Source organism: Penicillium soppii (assembly GCF_028829465.1).
Source record: "Penicillium soppii strain IBT 18220 chromosome Unknown utg000006l, whole genome shotgun sequence".
NCBI lineage: Eukaryota > Fungi > Ascomycota > Eurotiomycetes > Eurotiales > Aspergillaceae > Penicillium > Penicillium soppii.
The window spans coordinates 1,922,087-1,945,417 of NW_026643236.1; the positions used below are offsets into that span (position 1 = coordinate 1,922,087).

General features: G+C 48.5%; 7 protein-coding genes across 7 annotated transcripts; 5 read left to right on the forward strand and 2 right to left on the reverse strand.

Annotated features, from left to right (window-relative positions):
* Window positions 1-16: 16 nt before the first annotated feature.
* N7529_008068 (PaaI family thioesterase) lies at window positions 17-1,085 on the forward strand (the record flags this gene model as incomplete). The annotated part of the gene is made up of 10 exons (XM_057243595.1): window positions 17-43; window positions 103-143; window positions 225-237; window positions 300-365; window positions 450-492; window positions 551-622; window positions 703-731; window positions 787-805; window positions 886-964; window positions 1,019-1,085. 10 exons carry the CDS (start codon window positions 17-19, stop codon window positions 1,083-1,085), a joined length of 456 nt encoding a protein of 151 aa, XP_057095133.1.
* A 435-nt stretch (window positions 1,086-1,520) lies between these two features.
* On the reverse strand, window positions 1,521-5,803 carry N7529_008069 (RNA helicase aquarius; the record flags this gene model as incomplete). The annotated part of the gene is made up of 3 exons (XM_057243596.1): window positions 1,521-1,945; window positions 2,007-5,533; window positions 5,583-5,803. 3 exons carry the CDS (start codon window positions 5,801-5,803, stop codon window positions 1,521-1,523), a joined length of 4,173 nt encoding a protein of 1,390 aa, XP_057095134.1.
* A 231-nt stretch (window positions 5,804-6,034) lies between these two features.
* N7529_008070 (THO complex subunit THO1/HPR1) lies at window positions 6,035-8,332 on the forward strand (the record flags this gene model as incomplete). Its single annotated transcript, XM_057243597.1, has 4 exons — window positions 6,035-6,274; window positions 6,331-6,409; window positions 6,459-6,577; window positions 6,632-8,332. 4 exons carry the CDS (start codon window positions 6,035-6,037, stop codon window positions 8,330-8,332), a joined length of 2,139 nt encoding a protein of 712 aa, XP_057095135.1.
* Window positions 8,333-13,735: 5,403 nt separating this feature from the next.
* N7529_008071 (homeobox domain-containing protein) lies at window positions 13,736-15,533 on the forward strand (the record flags this gene model as incomplete). Its single annotated transcript, XM_057243598.1, has 4 exons — window positions 13,736-14,334; window positions 14,396-14,533; window positions 14,590-15,203; window positions 15,268-15,533. 4 exons carry the CDS (start codon window positions 13,736-13,738, stop codon window positions 15,531-15,533), a joined length of 1,617 nt encoding a protein of 538 aa, XP_057095136.1.
* A 1,131-nt stretch (window positions 15,534-16,664) lies between these two features.
* Window positions 16,665-17,054, forward strand: N7529_008072 (putative copper resistance protein Crd2; the record flags this gene model as incomplete). Its single annotated transcript, XM_057243599.1, has 2 exons — window positions 16,665-16,824; window positions 16,888-17,054. The coding sequence occupies 2 exons, from the start codon at window positions 16,665-16,667 to the stop codon at window positions 17,052-17,054; spliced, it is 327 nt and encodes a 108-aa protein (XP_057095137.1).
* Window positions 17,055-18,291: 1,237 nt separating this feature from the next.
* N7529_008073 (AP-2 complex subunit alpha) lies at window positions 18,292-21,287 on the forward strand (the record flags this gene model as incomplete). Its single annotated transcript, XM_057243600.1, has 4 exons — window positions 18,292-18,743; window positions 18,795-19,129; window positions 19,182-21,121; window positions 21,186-21,287. 4 exons carry the CDS (start codon window positions 18,292-18,294, stop codon window positions 21,285-21,287), a joined length of 2,829 nt encoding a protein of 942 aa, XP_057095138.1.
* A 485-nt stretch (window positions 21,288-21,772) lies between these two features.
* Window positions 21,773-22,591, reverse strand: N7529_008074 (YggS family pyridoxal phosphate enzyme; the record flags this gene model as incomplete). Its single annotated transcript, XM_057243601.1, has 1 exon — window positions 21,773-22,591. The coding sequence occupies one exon, from the start codon at window positions 22,589-22,591 to the stop codon at window positions 21,773-21,775; it is 819 nt and encodes a 272-aa protein (XP_057095139.1).
* Window positions 22,592-23,331: the final 740 nt, after the last annotated feature.

Genomic DNA, 23,331 nt, shown 5'->3' on the forward strand with positions numbered 1-23,331 from the left:
TTAATTAATTGCGAGAATGGCCTCTCTCAAGTTTGTACGCTCTGTAAGTGAATATATATCTGTTAGTCAATCCAATTCGCTGACGTATTTCGCAACCTCTAGGTGTGGGAGTCGTTCCGAGCTACCTCGGGTCTGGAACCTCGGTATGAAATGCATCTTTACTGGCGTTTATTGTTGAAATGCCCTTCAGAAACTGACGATTCAATTTGATGGTTTCTTTGAAGTCTTCTAAACAACGTAAGCGTGTCCAGATGTATCTTGGGTACGTTCTTTGAACATATCACTGACTGTCAGTATAGCTCCGTGTTACAGCCGCCAGACCTGGCCTAGTCAACTTTGAGTTGGATATTCAGAAGGAGCACACAGTATGTCTACTCGCACAACGCCAGTTACACGAGTTATTTTCGAGTATTCCTATGGAATTGTTGACCTCTATACTTATCATATAGAACCGTCTGAACATCCTCCACGGAGGCACTATCGCTAGCATGGGTAAAGTAGTCCTACTAAGTGCACCACTGATCCGGTTCCTGACTTCATTTTCTCTTAGTGGATCTTGGTGGCTCTCTGGCCGTGGCATCCCGGGGCCTGTTCTCGACAGGCGTGTCAACCGATTTGAACGGTGAGTCTATGGGACAGCAACTTGAGAGGAGCTTCATTTTCTAATTGGAGGCAAATCACTAGTGACTTATCTGAATTCAGGAGGTAAAGTTGGTGACCGAATCTTGGCAGTATGTCTTTCTCTCATCCAATTAACCACGCGTGGATACTGACTTTGGTTATCAGGAGGTGAAATGTGACAAGTGTATGTTTCAGAATCACCAAAGAAGCTCTGTCTTTTGCTTCTTTGTAGAGTCGATTTCGAACCCAACTAACCATGCGCAGTTGGCAAGACATTGGCCTTTACTTCAATTGAGTTCACTAACCCTAATGGACACGTCGTCGCCCGCGGAAGTCATACAAAGTGAGAATTCGCTAATCACCTTTCTTTATTTTTAAAAATACTAATCCTCTCTAGATACGTAACTCTGGCTTGGAAGGATCCTCAAAACATTGTGGAAGAGATGAACAAAATCAAGGACTAAGGGGCAATGACACGGTCTACAAACAATGCAGACCTCGGAGGAATCCATGTATTAAGGAGCCGGTTATTGTCTTTTGCCACACTTGTACAGGAGTATTTACTCACGTTGTATTATGCTAGGATGGCCCAACTCTTCCAAATTGAAACATAACCATATAGATTATGAGTAATTGCTGTAGGCAAAGTGAGCGTTTTAGAGTAAATAATACCGTATAGTTAGGGAAGGGGGCGTCTGATGGCCTGACGGTAAGTCAGACTAAAGTCTAGAAAGTTTGCAAGGGGGAAAAGACCACAGCACAAGTCGAGTTAATTTTCACACGGCGTTAATTAGATCCGGTACTTGGAGAAGTCAGAAAAAGGTGCAATTCCCGTATCAGCAACTCTTTTGTATCTGAGAGCTAGATAAAAAATTTACGCAATTATCTAGCTAGTTAGGTCATACAATTTCCTCGTCGTCATCTGCACCCATAAGCTCGTCCTCGTCTTCATCCAAAAGACCATCCTCCTCAGCGGGAGCTGCATCTTCAATCGTGATATCGCCATCACCCATGGCCTTGACTTTAGCCTGCGTCATCTCAAAGACATACTGGCCGAGATGCTCAACGCTTTCCATAGGCGTGCCGTCCACGGCAGCGCTAGCATCCCGTGAAGACGGGAACATCTCGCCAGGCGCAAGCATCAGCTTGTCTGGACGCTGCAGGAGGAGGTCGAAGGCGGGCTTGAGCTCGTAGCAGGACTCGAAGACTTCGCGGCGGCCGAGAATATAGAGACCCAGTCGGGCTCGGGAGAGCGCTACCGTCAGACGGCGGACGTCACGGAGATACCCGACGCTACGGGTACGAGTGAGGGAAAGAATTACGTCTGTTTGGTGTCAGTATTTCTCACCTCCAATGAAAAGAATATGTTGGGGTATCAAACTCACAATCATTCTGCTCTCCCTGGTAACGATCGACCGTCGTCACGATCTTGGGCATTCCAAACATGGGGTTCTTGCCGCAGCGATGGCTCAAGACATCTCGAATCAGAGCCGTTTGTCCAGCATACGTGGCTAAGATGGAGATCTTGGAGGCAGGGTAGCCTAGCAGTCGCATGTATTGATACAGGGCGACTGCGTACTCGGCCTCACCCAGATTCTGAATGAAGTGGGGGGTGGGCTCGCGCTCTCCGGATCCCTGGTAATCCGGAACATTTATAAACTGGTAATCGAACTGGAAACCGGCATTGGCTTTCTGGTACTCTGGGGCAGTTTCAACGACTGGAAGATCACCAAGTTCCTTATACCTCCAGCGGAAGAGCTCTGCAATGCTTGATCTTGCGCGTCCTTGCTTGTCTAGGTCGATAACGGGAACACCAAGTCGCGCCAGTCGCAAGAAGAGACTCTGCTCGAAATTGGCGTACTGGCGGAAAGCCATATTTTGGATAACGGGCGAGTTCTGGTAGTGATCACCACAGAGAACGACACGCTTGAGGGGAAGCTCGCCGTTCTTCATGTTTTGCAGGGCGTTGGGGATGAAGCTTTCGACTTCGGTAATCTGGGCGGCTTCTTCCATGACCACGTTGTCGTAGTGGAAGCCTAGGTCGGCAATTTCTTGTCGGCGCATCGCGGCATGGGTGGAGGTCATTGCCACAATTCTAGCTTCCTTCAAAAGAAGGTAGTTTGCCTTGTCACGAGGTTGTCGCAAAATTTCGAATGGTCGGATGTCTTCCAGTTCAGAGAATAGCTTAGCAATGTGGCGTTGGCAGCCCGCAGCAGTGTCGATGATAGACTCCTTCGTGGCTTCAGCATTGAAGAGCGGCTGTGGAGCAGTTGAGAAGTATGAGTGGAATGGGAACGATTCGACAATCTCTTCATTTGATACTCCTTCAGAGTTTGCTTGATCCCAGAATTTGGCCCAGGTCGGTTGGACATAGACTGTGTTGAAGTAGCCTGCTGTCTCGCATGAATTCCCGTGTGCGCCCTCAATCCCAAGAGATGCAGCCAAGCGCATGACTTCAGCGAGATATTCGTTGCGATTTTCAAGGAAGGATTCCACTCGTCCATGCTTGCTGTAGTTAGAATCGGTATCTAATTCTTCCTCGCCATGACCCAGACGCAAGAGGTGGCGCTTGTCGATGTCAAGGGCGATGATTTTTTGGAATAGTTGGTTGAGCGCTTGGTTGCTGTGCGCAATAAGCAATGTCCTTTCATTGGGGAAGTTGTGGTAGATATTGTTGATGATTTGTGTGGTGACATCTGTTTTTCCAGTGCCAGGAGGTCCCACAATGACAGTGAGTCCAGGCTGTGTGCCAGATGCGATTGCTTCTACCTGAGCAGGAGTGAATCGTACTTTATTCAACTTGGGGACATCAACGGGATATGGGCCGCGGTTTGGTGGCTTATATGTGGAAACGCGCACAGTGGTAGATACCAGCTCTTCCTGGGGTTGCTCCCGGCGTCGCTTTTTAGGCGCAGGTGGTTCTGCTGCCGGCTCTTGGTTGACATATTCAAGAACATATGGCGGGCCGAAGCTGGAATTCTCAGCTCCTGAGGGTTCGATGCCTGGAATACTCTCAATCAGGTGAGACCAGTCCAAAAAAGTATCACGGAAATCAACAGTCTGGAGTCGGTTGGGCAATTGTGTGTATCGCGCACCGGCAGGGTCTCCGTAGCCAAGGAAAATGTCTTGAAGCCACGAAGGAAGCGCCATATCCGAGACAATGAGCTTTTGCATGGTCTGGAGAATGGACTTGAAATTGTTCTCTCTGCCCTTTCGTCGCGCAACTATGTTGATTAGGGGGTAAATATCCGGCTTGCCCTTGCTCTGTAGGTCCTTATCAGCCTTGAATGCAGCCGCGTCCAAGTTGACAATCAACCTGCGCAGCCGACCTTTGGGCAAGTGTCCATTAGTCTGACCAGGGAATTGGCGCAATGCCCGGCGTTCCTCGTCGAGAACCTGTACAATCTCGGCAGTTCGAAGATGGGTCATTCGAGGCGCCTCTGCGCCCTGCCCTTGGACTGCCATCAGATAGACCACATCATCGGGTCGAAGTGAATCCCATTCTTTCCTCACATTATCAGTGAGCCTTCCTACCTCTATGGCAATCTCGGCCCGCACGAAAGCCGGATTTGACGCACCGACCTTGGGTGGTGCCACATCAATGATAGCCGGCTTCGAGATTGGAATCGCCATCCGAGAAAATCCCTCAAAGGCTAGGCTTCCGTCACGAGCTGCCTTTGGCTGCATGCGCTTGACAATGGACTCCATATCCTTGCGGATTTGGAAGAAAGCTTCTGAGCGATACAGAAGGAACGAGCGCCAAAGGAAGTCCCCAAGGCTCAAGTATTGAAGGTTCAATTTTGGAATAGCGAGAGGCCTTGATCCGTCATATGTCTCATTTCTGAGCAAAGCCGGATCATACAGGTTTTCTTCCGTCGGGAGCGGACTCAGCTTCTCAACTGTTTCTTGGAAGGGGACCTTGCGCTCGTAGAATGATGTCAGGACTTCCAGGTAAAACTGGCGGTCTGGAGTGATGTTGGCCGACTTTGGATAAGTCGTGCGGAATCCCAAGGCAGAGCTGAGCGTCTGGAGCTCTGAATCGTCTAGTGAAGATAATTGTCCCTCTAGATCTGATCGCTGCTCGATTGAACCCAGATTAGACAGTGCAAGGATCATCAATTTGTCCTTGAAAAGCTTCATCGAGGTTCTCTGCAACTGAGCCAATCCTTGGCAGTGTAGATCGTAGACTCCCTGTGGGGTGAGAGCCTCACCGGTGTAATCATCAATCGCAAATTCAACAAAATGCTTGAGGAGGCTGTGGAAGTCGCGGAGGAGAGCGTTTTCGGGATCACGGTAAATCTGCGACAGACGAATAACCGATAGAAGATTGAGATCTTTCAATAATGTGTTCACATAGCGTCTAGTGGGAAGCTGGCTTTCGAGGTCAACCAACAGCTCAAGGAATCGCTCGCAATACAGCAGGTCCTCGGCCTTTTCAGGTGCATTGAGCTTCTGAATGAAGTCCAAGAGCATTGTGTATAGCCATGAACGCTCAAAGCGCATCTTCGCTTTTGCAGCCTCGTCGCCAGCCTCGTATCGCTTCCCAGAGGCTTTCCATGCCTTCTTCAGAGACGGGGCCTTAGCGATGATGCGATCTCTCGTCTCATCGCTAGCCAGGTTATGCCAGACCGAAATTGAGACTAGGGGCGCACACTCTTTCCGAATCAATACATTCTCGAGGGACTGGAAAGCGCTAATGATGAAAGAGATGATGGAAAGTCGGGAGCGCGTCGGGAGGGAGTGATCGATGCTCATGGAGAGGATGCGGTGGAAGAGATGGGAGAAGTCATCGGCGCGATCGGAGAAGATGTCCCATATGGGCAAATGTTCACGATGCTTGACACTGACAATCAATGCGACCAATAGTACATGGTGATTCGAAGCATCTTCGGTGTAGGTTGGCCAGAGGAACCTGGATCAGTTAGCCCAGTGGAAATGACGACAGTATATAGTTATCTTACTTCTCGAGAATATTCAAATTCTCCAATATCAACAAGGAACGATTGTTGAAAGACTCTGCTTCCAGAGGATCCCATAATTGCTTCTTGATCACATCAGGTTTGGCCTTGCGGACCTTCACATCCAACCAGTGGGCCTTGGCTAATTGCACCCACGGGCTGTCATCGCGAAAGTCAACGACAGTAGGTCTGGACTCGAGACTCTGCGCCATCGCAGTAGTCATTCCCGTAACCTGATAATTTGGTTGTTGGGAACGTGGGGTTGGATTGGCGCAGTCGGAAGTGAAGTTGAAGCTGGGGGAGCTTTTTCCAAAAGTCTTGGCTTTTGTTGCCGCCGAGCCGCTTTCTTCGATCACTCCCTCTGGCTTTCCCCCTCTCTTTCATTCCTCCAACCTTCGATTTATTTGCTTCATCTTAACAGGAGGCTCAAACTGAGCTCAATTAAGTCCTTTAAGATGGCGAATGAGGATGTTGCCGGCGTCCAGATCTACAGAGAGCAGGTCGACAACCTCCTGGATCGCGCTACGCAGGTCAAACCCGACGAAGATATCGAGCCTCCTCTGTCTGAGACACACCTCGGCGAATCGATTTGGCAACTTCCGGCGGATCATCACGAGGCTACTAAACACTTAAGCCAGCAGACTAGGCTTGCGGCTGTCGAAATCGCGTTTCGTGAGAAGTTCTATCGCGTCTTGGTATGACTTGTTCAAGGTCCAGGTTTTTGAAAGCAATGCTAACTATTTGATCACAGGCCTCGACCTCCATCAACGACCCTGCATTCATTCAGATCTGGAACCTCCTTGACATCGTCTCGATCTTCTCCGATAACGGTCAGTTTTCGGTTTATAGCTCATATGGAGTAGCTCTAACGCCTATCAGAACAATGCGAACCCGGCCTCATCTTCTGGCTCATTGAAGAACTTTTGGACAGTCAAACTATCGACGGCTGTCGCAAGGTCTTTGATTACCTGGAGTCTCGAAGGGAAAGGAATACCAAGGTTTGATTCGCCTTTTGTACTCTCGGCCTATCATCAAGCTGACTCTCCCACAAGAAACACTTCAAGCAAAAAAGCTTGGTTATCCTACGATCCTGCAACGAGCTTCTTCGCCGACTTTCGCGTGCAGAGGACACAGTATTCTGCGGCCGGGTATTTATCTACCTCTTCCAGAGCTTCCCACTTGGCGACAAAAGCTCCGTCAACCTTCGTGGCGAATTCCACTCCGAAAATGTCACCACTTTCGACGAGATCGCAAAAGAGTCAGGCGAAAACAAGGTGCAAGATCCAACAGTGAGTGGAGGCGCTGAAATCGCGACACCTGGAGAGCCAGATGCGGATCAGCTGGGAACTCCCTCTGAGCAGACAGCAAAGCTACCCAGGGTTGTCGTCTCGACGGGCGATGGGAAAAAATCGGAAGACGTCGACCTCGATGCACTTTATCCACTCTTCTGGGGCCTCCAGGCCTTTTTTTCAGCACCAAGCAAGATGTTCGATTCAGAACGTTTTGCATCTTTCAAAGCCGGTCTTGAAGCGACTTTATCCGCATTCAAAAACATCAACACCGAAATGGAAAATCACAGCGCTTCCCGCGCTTCAGAAGATGCCCGCAAGTCGTCAAAACGCAAGCGTATCGAAGATGGCACAGAGGTTGCCACCAGCTTTAATCCGAAATATCTGACCAGTCGGGATTTGTTCGATCTTGAGATTAGTGATACTGCTTTCCGCCGACACGTTCTTGTCCAAGCTCTTATTCTCCTCGACTTTGTGCTTTCTCTCACCCCGAAGGCCAAAACACGCCTAACGAATACCACAAACAAATCCGTACTCTACGGCTTTACTCTAAACGAGGAAGACACAAAGTGGGCAATCAATATCAGAAGGAATATCGAGGATTATCTGCAGCAAGGGCCTGGTGGCAAGTTCTACTATCGCATGGTGGACACAGTCCTGTCTCGGGACAAAAACTGGGCACGGTGGAAAGCTGAAGGTTGTCCATTGATTGAACGGCCATCCATCTCTTCGGCAGAATACACGACTTTCCGCGAGAATGCCGCGAAGACTTATGCAAACAAACGCATTCGTCCCTCTCCGATGGGTTCTCTTGATCTGAAATTCCTCTCCGATAGCGAAGCCCTGGCCAATATAGAACGACTCAAGGAATCTGACCGCTACAACGTGCCTTCCGCAGACTCTTTCATGAAGGGTATCATGGACGATGAAATGGATATCGACATGGCGATGACCGACGATGATAAGGCGATCGCTGAGGGCGCCAAAGCCAGCAAGTCCTGGCGGATCTTGCGCCTGTCTGCAAAAGGAAAATTCGCTGCGTTTGATAAAATTGTAGATGACAACCTACAAATTTTGTTCGAAACCCCTACAACGAATGAAGAGAATGCCGAGCACCACACTGGCGACCCAAAGGATTTTCCTCAGTCCCTAGATGGAGCTCAAGACGTACCTGCCGATGCCCAAGAGTCTGGTGAATCTAAGGATACTGTTGAAATCGCACAATCAGCCGGGGCCAATGGACCTGAGGTCCAAGATTCTGTCGAGAACAAAGATACCACTGCTGCCGAGCATTCGGAGAGTGGTCATGACTCACACATCCAGGATGTCCCTCAGGCCACAGATGACCAAGAGATGCAAGACGAAAACAAAGACGTCACCCGTGAAGAAACACAAAATCCGAGCGCCGTCGGGAACGAGGCCCTTGCCGCCTCTAGTGCCTCGAAAGAGGGCCCTGCCACCTAATGCCGGAATGGGGCTTCTTGAAGATACATGTTGGAGATACTCGATGGCTTTGACCTCCTTTCCTTCGGAGTTAATCCTCCAATGGGCTGGTTTTGTCTGACGCGGTAATGTCGCGAGCAATCACACCCAAATTGTCCTGGCAGCTTGCAGAATTTCATGCATCTACATCACAGCACCAATGCAAACCACCTGGGAAAGAAATTAGCACATCCGTGCACCTGCATGGTCTGTGACATCTCCGCTTGCCGCCAGTGAAGGACCAGCAAGATTTTCCCGAATACGACTATCGATTTTCATCTCGGGTCATCCTGGGTAGCCAGATCCTTTGACCCTGTGATTTTGGTCCATTTTTCCGCTCCCCTTTTCCAGGGCCCTTTCAGGGGCTTCATCTCAGGGATGGGACATGCTTCAATATTCCTCACACTCTCCATCGCTGACCAGATCGGGCAAGATGCCGATCAAACCGCACGCACAAGCACTTAATGGCCCATCGCGGCACGGTGGCTTCTTTCGATCCGAGTCCGACTTCTCCGGGGACCTAACGGGAAGCGGGCTTAGGCTCAGTGGACTTTACGGCCGCTAGCAGAAGCGATGAATCTTCACACCCGAAGGCACGGTATCGATGGAGCACACGGCGGACCAGGGCGGAATCTCAAATCACATTTTTGTTTAGCTACCGACGTGGAGACCAAGATTCTTGAATTGATCGGCAACTTTAATACAAATAAATGGGTTGGAATAATAAGAATAATCACAACGGACGTTCCTGCAGTAGTTCAAAAAATAAAAGTAATATACTGGGAACCAAAATGCAACATATTCCCCAATACGACGGATATTAATTATCCAGAATGTTCTTCGACCCTCTCTTAATTATCACCAGTGGCATTAGATTGAGGGGAACTGTCGCAGCCATGTTTCACTTACACTTTTTTTTTCTTCCGATCACAAGCCTAGGGGCCGTACGGAGTACTAGGGGTAAACTTGATTGGCTTCGGTGTTAGAGGATTCGAAGAACAGAGCTAACATGAAGGATTAAGAAAATCCCCCCTCCCCCCATAGTTAGTCAAAATAAATAAAATAAAAAAACAAAAACAAGGAGACCACGAGGTAAGAAGATAACATAAATCCATTTGGTTGCAGAAGTGGACTCTATGCCGTTGTTTTGGCCCCCTTTTAGACTGATCCTTCGCGTCCGTGGACTTGATTTGTTTTTAGCAGTTCGTGGCAATGCAAGTACTACTTTTTTTTTCTAACGTTTTCCAGAAGAAAAAGAAAAGAAAAAGAAAAATAAGACTACGCATTGATCTTCTGGGGTTCAATGCATCAGGCACCCGTCCAACGTTGAATACCATATAGTTCTATGTGGGACATTCCCGGAAGTGTATATCAGCTAGTTCCAAGACAATGGTCCATGCTTTCATACCTCGGTAAGATCCATAGTTACGTCCGGTTTAGTATTTCCGAGGACTATTCCGTATCTTCTTCCTTGTTCACTCCGTATCTTGTGTAGCGTCGACGGGGCCGTGGAGACGAAGCTCAACGCTTGTGCAGGTATTGAATGATTATAACGATGTCTCATTCTCGCTAAGAGTAGCGTGCTTAAGTGACAAGTGTAGGGGGAAAAAACAGATTCGCAAGTTCTTCTCAATCGAGGAATATGTCAGACAATTGAACCATGGATACTTGGTTTATTTGATTTTCATAATTTTCAATTCTCTATTTTGAAATCCCACAGTCTCCATCCGTGCTCGTAAATGCCGTTAGATTCTAATTGATCTTATCTACCTATGCCTAGTTCTACAGAAACTTGTAATCGCACTCTCATTCCTCCCCAAATACTGCCCGCTGATAGGTCATAGGCCATATTGGAAGGTTATACACCAATGCATTCCATGCAGGGCCTCGGCCCATTTTGCCGGAAATTTCACTGCCATTGCTCAGCCAAGAGATCGGCTTGCGTCACCTGTAAAGAATCGAAGCGAGTTACAATATTCATGGTATGTATTCTATTATTCATACATTATACAATGTAGTACTAGTAGTTATTTAGTCTTGACGTGCCTAGAATCTAGAATCCATGCTTGATTAAACGAAATGAAAAGGGCCATGGGAAATTAAAGTTGTCCTTTTGTCAATGTCTCGATCGTGATGTCTCGATCTCTCTTTATTTTTCCCCCGCACAGCACGTTCCAGAAGCCACAATTGGACCATTAGGGAGAGATGTGAGAGATTAGAAGGGGCGTTGTCTGAGGCCCTGAGCAAATCCTAAACCACAATTTGCCGCTTCCTCGGTTTTTTTTTTTTTCTTGTTCTTTTTTTTCTCTTTCATTTCTTGCTTTTTTTTCATTTTGTATTCGTAGTCGAAGATTGACCTCATTTCAACGGCATAGGTTGAAGACTACGTAGAGATCGTCGGAGTTTCGGCCGTAGGGGCCAAAATCTATGCATTGTGATTCGGGATCGTAGTTAACGGCTCCGAGTTTTCTCCTCCGGGACCCATTCCATTCCTTTCTCATTTTGCTTTTGCTCCACGTTCGACGGATTTTCTATGGGGAACAACACCATATGCTCGATCCAATCCGGTCCCACTTGTATTGTGTACATTAGTCAAATCTACCTATGTATGCCTAGTTGTTGTATACGTGGCTCAGTTAGTAAATGATGTGGCTGACTCCGAAAGAGCTGAAAAAGAGAAAGAAGAAAAAACTCAAGAAACTCCATTAAACTTGGACTGTACCTGTATCCACCATTCGGTATTCCCGAATTGTACTCTTCTTGCAAGTGGTCGTTGGTCAATTACTGATCCACAGTCATTCTGCAATGATATCGATTTCCTTCCTTCTGCTCTGGCTTTCAACTCATTTTACATTCCTGCGACCTGGTTTGTTTCATATCAATTGTGGAGATTTACAAGGCTTCCCGGTGGGGGAGGGTTACAAGAGACATCTACCGAACCATGGTCAACCTCCCTTTTTGATTCTCGTTGCCAAATTCTAGTGGCTCATCATTCATCGGTACAAGGCGCATGGTCCGCTTGGTGGCCTTACCTGATGAGGGCATCGCCGTCGTAGTAAACGAAACTATCGAATTTCTCACTCGGGCAGAGGCTCTACGAAGGCTATCGTTCCGGAAAATGGATCCTAGTATTACTGGTATCGGGGGGCCCCGCCTGGTTACGCCTCCGTTAAAAGTTTCAGGGCCCAATATTCTTGCCAATGAGGCTCTCTACTCCGTATATCCAATGCATTTGTTTTTGCTTTTCGGTTCGGTATTCGTATTATGTTATTATTTTCTTTTTCTCGTTTTCTGATATATTTAAAATAAAATGAAAGGTTGGGAACTCCACCGGTCTCGACAAGTCTTCGCATGTTTCCGAGCCATCCATTCGCGATGGAATGTGGCGGGCAGACCGCTGAGTGGCTGTTATCCTTCTTGATCGATAGCCCCGAGGGTCCGGCGGCTAAGAGTGCCGCTTATGGATACCACCACGCCACTAACACAGCCGACTGGTCCTTCCCACATGGCCTGCTAAGTTCCGGCCGGTGAGCAAGGGTTTAGTGCCTTTTCGTCTGCAACGGTTGGCTCACTGCTCATGCAAGTAGCAACACCTGGCTTTTTTTCATTTCTGGTCTCTCGGTCCATACAGATCCGAGCTGAGATCCGTGGACAAACTCCATTCCACATCCATCGTGCATGGAAGAGCTTGTTGTAAAACTTATAATCTGGCACTGCCTCTCTGAATCCTGGTCCCGCTGGACCCATACTTTTGTTCAAATCCATTTAGTGTCCAAGCTTGTCTGAGCTGAATTGGCACGGAAGTGCCCACTAAGCCTTTCGGCTCAGGTAGACATGCTATTCGCCACAGATCCAAGCGTATTCCATGGCAAAGATTCGGCCGTGGCCATATTGTGGCCTGATGGAGTCATGTGCTCTGTGCACGCCTGTCTTTACCCCGTACTCGTTCGAACTTCCAGAGTGATATTACTCGTGTGTTGCTGGTCTTAAAAAGGTGACTAACTACCTATACGGAGTACTGGGCCGCCCTAGAGTGAACCCTTTACGCCAGGTAGAGATAATGGATCGGGCGGGATTCGATTTATATTCTCCGAAGGCGATCCTTTTAGTTGATACCGACACCAACTAGTGTATCCGTAATCTCTGTATCATTATATACCATCTGTAACCTGGTGTTTTACCAGTGAGGTTAATAAAAGACGCTATGGACCTTTCGGTATGGGATCTTCATTCAGTAAATAGATCGGGTGCTGATCTGTGGACTCGTGCACTGAGTCCATGATCTGTGGTCTTTCGTTTCTACGATGCATATGTAGTCTTTGTAGTCTTACGCCCCTCAGTCCCACTCCCCTTTCCCAGAAGAGGGTGATCGCTGGATTGAACCTGCCCACCATAGCTTGTCCGGTCAATTCCTTGGTTTTTCATATTCCATATTTGGCTTTTGAACATCTGAGTTAACCGTTACGACCGTTAAAAAGATCGTCGGTGAACCAACCTCCCCTCTTCAAACGTCTGACTTCTTTTTCCTTTTTTTGTCTCCATTTACTCGAAGTGAAGAAACAGAACCATATCGAGTATTTTGTATACTGAAATTTCCCGGTCCATACCTGTGACTATACTTGTGGACCCTGAGGGGGTATTGCGGGCGTCCGTTTAATATCCCGACCTATTTCCACCTCCTCCGCTCTTTTGCCTCGCTTGGCTATTGATCCCTTTAACATTATTTGCCTCCTTGCACTGGGATATCTCCGGTAGATCCTAGTCTAACGGCATTGTGTTCTACTGAGGTACCACACTTTCACCTGGTGGATATTCCTTTTACTCTGTTACCTTCCAGCAACTACCAAGCTGCGTAACGATCATCAGAAATAAACGGAAACACATCTCAGATCAAAACGTGAGAAAAGAAAATTAAGGGAAAAAGAAAAAAAAAAAGAAGAAGGCTAGAAACTTGTCCCGCTTGACAGGTGGTTTAGTTTAGGCCTTGTTTTCATTTCCTCTCTTTCTCCTCTTCTGGACTACACACACACACCGATTCTTCACCTGACAACATTTCATTTGGCGCCTTGTTTCCCCTCTTCACAAGAACATCTGAAGTCTGGAACACGCTGCTTCACCCTTTATTCCGTTTAATAGCAGAAGAAACCCTGATTCTTGTGTGCAAGCGCCCCGATACTTCGATCAGACCCACAGACGTCTCATCTCGGGGAAAGTACGCCGTTATTAATTCCTCTTTGGGCTTGATTTTCTCCTATTGCTGTGCTTAGTTCGACGCCTTACTTCTGGGATTCTTTTTCCTTCCAAAAGAGTCCTAACTCAAGGTGCGATTTCACGAAATCTCCGTGGGTAAAGAAAGGGCAACCACACACAACTTCGGCCCTTACCATGTCAGTCGGCGGCCCTTGTCTTTGGTTGCCGTCCTTATCTTCGCCAGTTCCTTCACCCCTGTCTGCAGTCTCATCTCATCTATCTTCGGCTCGAAATAGTGAAAGGCTTTCCTTGGGGCCTCGGACTATCTCACCACGTTTCTCTGTACAGAGAAAAGAGGAGCCTGGAGTTCCTGCTTCTGTTCCCAATCGTCTTGCTGAGATGCAACCGGCTGGATATAAGGCTGAAAATGCCTTGACTCATCCAGGAGCACAACCTGTCAGCATGCCTGGTTTGGTGTCGTATTCTGGGAGAGAAGTCTCATCGCGAGATACGATCAACCACAGGTTGGAAGCGGCGAAACAGGACATGTTGCCACGCGTCAAGTTGGAGATTCCTAGTCTGAACCAGCGGGTCTTTGCCACCACTCAGCCCCTGGTCGGGCACGGTGGTCACCCTGAAGAGACCGGTGTTTCATCTTTTACGGGTTCGCATGATCCGGGGGACGACCATGACCGGGAGTCGACGATTAGTCCCGACGATGATAAAGATATGATGGGAAGCGACGACAATAACATATCACCGTCGATGGAAAAGAAGAAGATGAAGCGATTTCGGTATGGGACTGGTTTACCTCTCGGGCAAAGTGTAGAGCCTTTTTACTGATCACGAACATAGTCTAACACACAACCAAACCCGCTTCTTGATGAGCGAGTTCACTCGCCAGGCACATCCCGATGCTGCGCATAGAGAACGTCTGTCAAAGGAAATTCCTGGGCTGACGCCGCGTCAAGTCCAAGTCTGGTTCCAAAATAGGTAGGGAGTTCACTGGTCGAGTCTTCCGTTCCTGTCTAACGTGGATGTACTACCAGGCGAGCAAAGCTTAAGCGTCTCACTACCAATGACCGGGAGAGAATGCTTAAATCTCGGGCCCTTCCTGATGATTTCGATACCACAAAAGTTCTCCGCACGCCCTTTGGGGGCAAATCGTCAGGTGTCACGCCAGTGGCATCTCCGTCAGGATACGCAGCCCCAAATCCAGATTTTGGGTCTCTGAGGACGCTGCGAACCGAATGTTTCCCCCGGCCAAATGAAGACGAGTATCTCGTCTCGCCTCTCAGCTCTGCTTCGACAGCAGGGACTTATATGTCCTCAACTGGGCAAGGTCAAATTTTCCGGCCTGCTGCGTCCGCGTCCATGTCCGATTTACATAGAACTGTACGCAGCGACTACTCAATCACCAGATCAAGCAGCCTATCTGATACGTCCACCCATCCCTCCCCGTATGCGGGATACGGAGTACACAACCGATTCGCGGGGCAGACAAATCAGCCAGGCATGCCATATATGAGACGACCAATGGAGTATGCCGTACCCCGACACCCAGGTGGCATGGCGGGATATGAGCAACATCAATCTTTCGAAGGCTCCGTGTCACCAACAGACTCCCAAAATGCACATATGACCTACGATATGAATACACTAGGTTGGTTCCCCCAGCACCACACAGTCCAGCCAACACCGGTTGTCTAATACGATGATTTCTACAGGCTCGCAACAACAAAATTACACCCTTGGAATGGGCTCTCAACTACCGACCCAAGGCCGTCCCCTGACCACCATGTCAAATATGCCGGTTTCCGCACCACAAGATTACCGGCCATACTCCTACGATACTACCGCAGCCCCTATGGGCACAATTCCCTATACACAAGCCAACACCTCGAATCTGAGCCTCCCAACCGCCTTTGGCTCTGAGTCTAGTGCCAAATTTGGCAATCCGCCTTACAATTATTCCAACTATATTCAGCAGTGAAAGGAGCAATGCGAGTGGGCTTGGATGAATTGGTCATCAGTCCTACTTGCTATGCCCCCGCCTGTTTTTCAACAACAATCTCGATCTTTCGTCTCAGCCTTCTGGTTAACTGGTTAGCTGGGTTAACCAAGAATCTTCAATCTACATCAGCGTGTTTTAATCTTAATCATCTCACAGCGTCTTCAGTTTCTGGTTTCTGGTTCATTTGGGGTTCCTTTTCTTTCTCTTGTTTTATCACTGTCTTTATATTGGGTTAAAGTGCATCTACATTCTGAGGCTTTTTGATTTTATATTGTCATGTTATTTTCATCTTGTTGCGTTGCTTTTGGGTCTGAATCTAGCGATCATTTTTGGGAGACAAATTTTTCTAATGTTAATTGTTTCTCGTTTTCGCTGCATAGCCTTGGTGTGAAACGATGACACGTTATGTCTCTAAGTAGCTAGAGATGCTGTTACGGTGGGAACAGACGTTGACTGCCATGTCCCAATAAAATCAAACTAAATTGTGCATTATTCCCGTATCTTCTTATCTTCCATAGATGAATTCAATTCATAGTCAATTCATAGCTGATACTGGTCTCGGACAGCGAATCATTAGAGTCAGAACTCCCGATGCAACTAAAAAGTAGTTCCCTTGCATGCATAACATTAGTTCTGGCAAATCTCCGACCTTCCAATAGCCGAACCAACTGAGTAGAATGAGCTGGTAGAAGCTAGGTCAATCAACAGGGGTCATCCCAATTCAATTCATCGAATCAAAATTAAGACAAAGGTCATTCAGTTCCTTGCTTGAATCAACATCCACAGTCAGGCCAACAACACCTGGCCACTCAAGAGGCGAATATTTACTTTGACCAATCAGAGGCCATCGAAAGAGGTCATGGTGCCACGTGACCTCCTCAATCTAACCAATCAGAGATCGTCCATTTCTAATCCCCATTGCTCTCTGACGCATTCAGAATCAGTACAGAATCAGTATAAATAAAGTAGAAGTACCCTACTTTGCTTTTCTCATCATATCAAATCATTCAAGTATCTTGACAATCTTGCAAACTCGCAAACTCACTACTCAATCACTTCAACCTTGAATTCTTGGAATTTACGTCATATTAAATTTCCCCAACCGTCAAAATGGTCCACCCCACTACTACCTGCTGCAAGACCACTCAGGATGGCACCTGCGTCTGCGCCGCTCAGGCCAAGTGCTCCTGTGGCGAGCAGAGCGCTTTGAACTGCAGCTGTAACAAGGCTTCCTCTGAGAACACTGTCTCCGGTCCCCGCTGCTCATGCCGTAAGTGACTATTTTACCATATATCGGAAAAACATAATACATTTACTAACGTATCTCAAATAGGCGCCCGTCCTGCCGGTCAGTGCACTTGTGAGCGCTCAACCAGCGAGAACCAGGCTGTTACCGGTGCCGCTTGCCCCTGTGGCAGCCGACCCGAGGCCTCCTGCACCTGCGAGAAGGCCGCTGGTGTCGACTCTGCTCTTGAGGTCGACTTCACTACCACTGCTTAAGTGATTTGGCTCCCTTGCTCCTCTTTTCTTTTCTTTTCTTTTATTTCTTTGATAGGAGGATTGGCTCCTCTCATTAAATTGCATCTACATCCTTCAAGGATGGTGGCGTCTTTGGATCGGGCATACATGGTGGATACTTGCTTTTGGGCTTGATCAAATAACTACTTCATGAGATATGAAATGAGAAGTTAATTTCTATTTTACTACACCGTGCGATATATAGAGCATATAAATATTAATGTAGATGGTGTAGATAGTTGTGGAGGGGTTCTAGTACCTATGCAGTTATTGTTTGCTTTTTCTATTCGCTGCGTAAAATAGATCTTGATATCGATTGATGTCTAGGTATCCGTGCTTTATTTAAGCTTGTTTGATATGCAAATGGTCAAATCACTTGCATCAAATATGATCCAAGAGTTGTCAATGGTGAATATTCTTCAAATCTCTCTTTGGTCACGACGTCTAGGATAAAAAACAAAATACATGCTCACTACATCAAACCGGAGTGAATGCAACCGTATCACATCCGAACCCTACCTTGTACGTAGGAGGTCTCGCCATGGTACCAAAAAAAAAAAAACAAAAAAAGTCAAAAAAAGTTGGACCCGCCGGGAATTGAACCCGGGACCCCCCGCATGCGAAGCGGGTATTATACCCCTAAACCACAGGCCCAGTATTATGTAATATGTCCACAGTTAGAGTCCATAGAGCCTAAGAGTGACACAGCCACCTCGGATCAGTGTTCCTCCGCAGCCACACACCGCCACAGCGGAACCCGGGATCGACGGCGGAAGTGGCCCAAAGGAAATACGGAGCGGACAATTTACGGGGATGGATTCAACTCGACTTCGCGTGTTGCTCGGCCTGTTTCTCCTGGAATCGCTAGATTGGGCCCTATTCTGTACGTTGGTCGACCGCGGTCAATCGGATGCCCCCGGTCTACCCACTTAGTGCTGACAAGCTTCCTAGGACCTATACCACGTCTAACCCCCTGTTTTCCAAGGAGCTCATTGAGCCCACCCGCAATCTTCGCCGACTCGCTGTATAGCCAATGCCCTATCGCTCTTTCGCCAACATAACCGGGATATGGTTGTGTGACGTTGTGCGATCGCGATCCGGAACTCCCTGAGGTGATATCCCGCGTGGCATGCGAGGGCGAGCCTCGATCGAAACCCCGCTATACCATAACCGTCTCTTCCGTCACGGCCATTAACCGCGAACTTTCATATCTGCCATCATGTCGTCCATGCGAGGACTTGTCCAGTTCATCGCTGATCTGCGGAATGCTCGCGCTAGAGAACTTGAGGAGAAGCGCGTAAATAAGGAGCTCGCCAACATCCGGCAAAAGTTTAAGTCTGGGAATCTCAATGGTTACCAGAAGAAGAAATATGTCTGCAAGCTGCTTTACGTCTACATTCAGGGCTATGATGTTGATTTCGGACATCTCGAGGCTGTGAACCTCATCTCCTCGTCCAAGTACTCCGAGAAACAGATCGGATATCTGGCCGTCACACTGTTCTTGCATGAAGAACATGAGCTGCTTCATTTGGTTGTGAACAGTATCCGGAAGGATCTGCTCGATCATCATGAATTGAACAACTGCTTAGCGCTGCATGCAGTGGCTAATGTTGGTGGTAAAGAACTTGGAGAGGCACTGGGGTCGGAGGTCCACAGGCTTCTCATTTCACCGTGAGTTTTGAATACTTGCTCTTTTTCTTATTATATGCTTACCTTTGCCAGTACCTCTAAAGCTTTCGTCAAGAAGAAGGCTGCTCTAACGCTCCTTCGGTTGTACCGCAAATACCCCGGTATCGTGCGCAATGAATGGGCCGAAAGAATCATATCAATTATGGATGATCCCGACATGGGTGTTACTCTTTCCGTAACCTCTTTGGTCATGGCGCTCGCTCAGGATTTGCCTGAGGAATATAAGGGCTGTTACGTCAAAGCTGCGCAGCGATTGAAAAGGATTGTGGTTGATAATGATATCGCCCCAGACTATCTCTACTACCGTGTGCCCTGTCCATGGATTCAGGTCAAGTTCTTACGTTTGCTACAGTATTATCCTCCATCAGGTATGTTTGGCCCTCTGTATAATTGTCACCCAATTACTCACATCTATCTCAGAGGACAGCCATGTTCGCGAGATAATCAGGGAATCCCTGTCGCAGATGATGCAAGCAGCCATGGAAACACCTAAGAACGTTCAGCAGAACAATGCCCAGAACGCAATTCTCTTCGAAGCCATCAACCTCCTCATCCACCTGGACTCCGAGCACAATCTTATGCTGCAAATCTCTGCTCGCCTGGGCAAATATATCCAGTCTCGCGAGACCAACGTTAGATACCTCGGTCTAGACGCGTTGACCCATTTCGCCGCTCGGGCTGAAACCCTTGATCCAATTAAAAAACATCAAAACATTATCTTAGGTTCGCTTCGAGACCGTGATATTAGTGTCCGACGCAAAGGATTGGATTTGTTATACAGCATGTGCGACACCAGTAATGCAGGACCGATTGTGAACGAGCTTCTCCGATACCTCCAGACGGCCGACTATGCCATTCGAGAGGAGATGGTGTTGAAGGTCGCTATTCTTACAGAAAAATATGCCGCTGATGCACAGTGGTACATCGACATGACCCTGAAGCTGCTCTCACTGGCTGGTGAACATGTCAACGATGAAGTGTGGCAGCGAGTGATTCAAATTGTGACCAACAATGAAGAACTGCAGGCCTATGCAGCACACACTCTTCTGGGCTACATGAAATCTGATTGCCATGAAAGCTTGGTGAAGATTGGCTGCTATGTCCTGGGCGAATTCGGTCACCTCATCGCCGAAAACGCAGGCTCCAGTCCCATTGAACAGTTCCTAGCCCTGCAGGCCAAGATGTTCTCCAGCTCTGACAATGCACGGGCTATGATCTTGTCCTCGTTCGTCAAATTCGTTAACCTGTTCCCCGAAATCAAACCTCAGCTCCTGCAAATCTTCCGCTTGTACAGCCACTCTCCCGATTCCGAACTACAGCAACGAGCATTTGAATACTTGTCACTGGCGACTCTCCCCACCGACGATCTACTTCGAACAGTATGCGATGAGATGCCCCCATTCTCGGAGCGAACCTCTATTCTGCTCTCTCGGTTGCACCAGAAGACAGCCGGTGCTAGTGAGAAGAAGACCTGGGTCATCGGTGGCAAGGCCGCCAATGCAGACAAGCAAGAAATGCTCTTGGCACAAAACACGGGTCTCAAGCGTACCTTCACGACGATCGTGCATGGGACAAAGACCGGCTCAAACGGCACCCCGACCACCCCGACCACCTCGTCCAACGCAGTCAGTTCATCAGGCGACTTGGCCGGTCTGGATTTCAGTGGTCCCTCCGGCCCAGCTCCCAACATGGCCAGTGCCGCTCATCTGACACCCGAATGGGATATCGGCTACAATCGCCTGTTCTTCACCCGTGAAGGCGTGCTTTTCGAAGACGCCCAGATCCAAGTCGGACTGCGCTCAGAGTATCGTGGCCCAATGGGTGTCGTGAAGCTATACATTTCGAACAAGTCTACTTACCCGATCGGATCCCTTACCACAACCGTCGACAACCCAGCCTCTCCTCAACTGAAGATCGATACCAAAAATCTACCCGAGCCAACTGTCCCAGCTTCCGGGCAGACGCAGCAGACTCTCTTCTGCACAGCACATGGTCCTTTCGTAGATGCGCCAACTATCCGTATCTCATACCTGGCCGGTGCTCTACAGGCCTACACCCTCCAACTGCCTATTCTGATGCACCGTTACATGGAGTCCTCGACACTCTCAGCCGAGGAATTCTTCAAGCGATGGCGCCAAATTGGCGGTGCTCCATTGGAAGCACAGAAGACCTTCGGTTTGTCAGGTAAGAACAAGACCATCAATGAGGCTTTCACCAGAAGAATCGTGGAGGGTTTCGCCTTCAAAATCCTGGATGGCGTCGATCCAAACTCTCACAACATTGTTGGCTGTGCCGTGTTCCAGTTCGAGGGTGGTAAGACCGGCTGTCTGCTGCGGCTGGAGCCCAACTACGAGAAGTCGGTATGTATCAATTATGCCTCTTGCCTTGACAATTTCTGTGCGGGCTTGCTAACTCTATCTCTAGATGTACCGCGTTACAATCCGTGCCACCCAAGAAAATGTGCCTCAGTCGTTGGTCAGACAAATGGAGCAAAAATTGGCGCAGGGCATGCGGGCAGACGAATAGTCTGTTGGGAGCTTTCATGTATATCTCTAATTGGATTCCTAAGTCAAATACTAGCGACAATGTCTCTTAATTATTTCCTTCCGTAGTTGTCTTTTCTTCTCTGGAGCTGGCGGACAGTCGCTCCTACTGTTCTTGATTACCGCGGAGTCTGTTGTTCTTTGGGAAGGCACCATGTAGCCCAAGTATAAATCCCCCCCCTTCTCTTCTCTCTCATCATCCCCGATTCCCTGTCACTGTGGAGTTCTCCAACTAATCCTGCGATGTAACATGTTTTTATCTTTTTGTCTAGTGCTTGAGATTGAAGAGGGCTCAGAAATCATTGGTAATGCCTGGAGGCACCCGTAATTGACTGTTCTATAATGATACAGTATACAGTGGTTTAACCCATTGCTCTCTTCACAGAGCCAACATCACTGCACCTCTGCCTCAAGCCCAAACAAGTCTACCCTCCAAACGCATAGTCGTAACTCGTAACCCAAAACCCTTCAAACTGTCGCCTCCGCCTTAGGCGGTCTATCACCAAAGATCGTCGTCCCAACCCGCACCTGATCACTCCCAAGCGCAATAGCGCCCTCGAAATCCGAACTCATCCCCATACTAAGCTCTAGCTCCGCATCATCCCCCACTAGCCCAAGCTCCTTGACAACCCGATCCCTAGTCTCGCGCAAACAAACAAAATCCTCATTCTCATTCTCCGGCGTGGTATCCCTCGACCGCGCAATAGCCCCAATAGTCATGACACCCTGCAGCTTCAACCGGTGACACTGCTCCCGAATATAGCGACAAAGCTCAGTGGCCTTTTCCGGCTCAACGCCCGCCTTGTTCGACTCCCCGGATGTATTAACCTGCACGTAGATACGCAGTCTCTCGCCATCTTCAGCGTGTGCCTTGACATCCTCTGCTCGCTCGCCCCAGCCTTTATCAAGGAGCTTGGCTTTCTTATCTGAGTCGACGCTCTCAACGGCCCAGAGACCGCGCACGTCCCGCGCGAGCGTCACACACTTGTTGCTTTGGAGACCGCCGATAAAGTGCCATTTTATGGTTGGAGGGAGGCGGCGGGATTTCTCGAGGAGCTCCTGAAGGTAATTTTCGCCGAAGTGCACTTGTGAGGCGGATTGGTGCAGAGCTAGAGCGTCGCTTGCAGGTTTCAATTTTGAAACTGCTACCAGGCGGATTGCTTTGGCTGGGGTTGGGGATTGCTGTGCTGCTGCACTGATGCGCGCGGATACGGCGGTCAGGTTGGCGAGGAGGGCTGAGGTCCGCGCGGGTGTTGCCATGTTTGGGGGTTCGGATGGTGTTGTCATTGGGTTTGGTTGCCCTGATATTGGGAGTGGGTTGCGATTGAGATGATTGTCTGTGTAGTGCTTGGTTGTGTTGTCTCGGTGTTTTGCCGTGGGCGTTGTCGGTGTGTAATGAAATGTACACCTTGCGAATGGGGTCAGTTGAAGCAAATCAAGTCCGAGAGCTATAGAAAGCGGACTTTGATAGCCGCCTCAGGCACCAGCTCGGGGAGTTCCGCGACACGTGACTTGGCCCAATCCACAGCCACAGGTCCAGCCCGGTCTACGCCTCATAGTTTACGGCTTCCGTTTGCGTCTCAAAATCTTGAAGATCGACAGTTGACGGTGAGATCATCTCGATCTATCCGACAGGAATGTCATCTGACTGCAACTCTATATTTCATCGTTTGCTGGAGCCAATACCTTGCCGGCAGGTAATCCCGGAACTCCTGGCGGCAAGCCAAACAACTAACTGCACCAATCACGGAATTGCAGGCTCGGAGAAGGAACCCTACGGAGCGCCGGTAGTGGGCGGATCCCCTCTGCCCCAGACCAATCTGTCAGGGCTGACTGGTTTCCGGCTACTCTTGTCGATCAAATTGTCGCCGTTGGGTTTCAAACTACTTCGATGCAAGTCTGGTCTCTATTTTTAATATTTGTACTATTTCAATAAGGCTGCAGAATTGTCATCTTCAAAACAGCTTTGTTGAACCTGGTGAAACAGAACAATAGCCGCCTTGTGTTTTCTTTTTCTGGCTTATTTC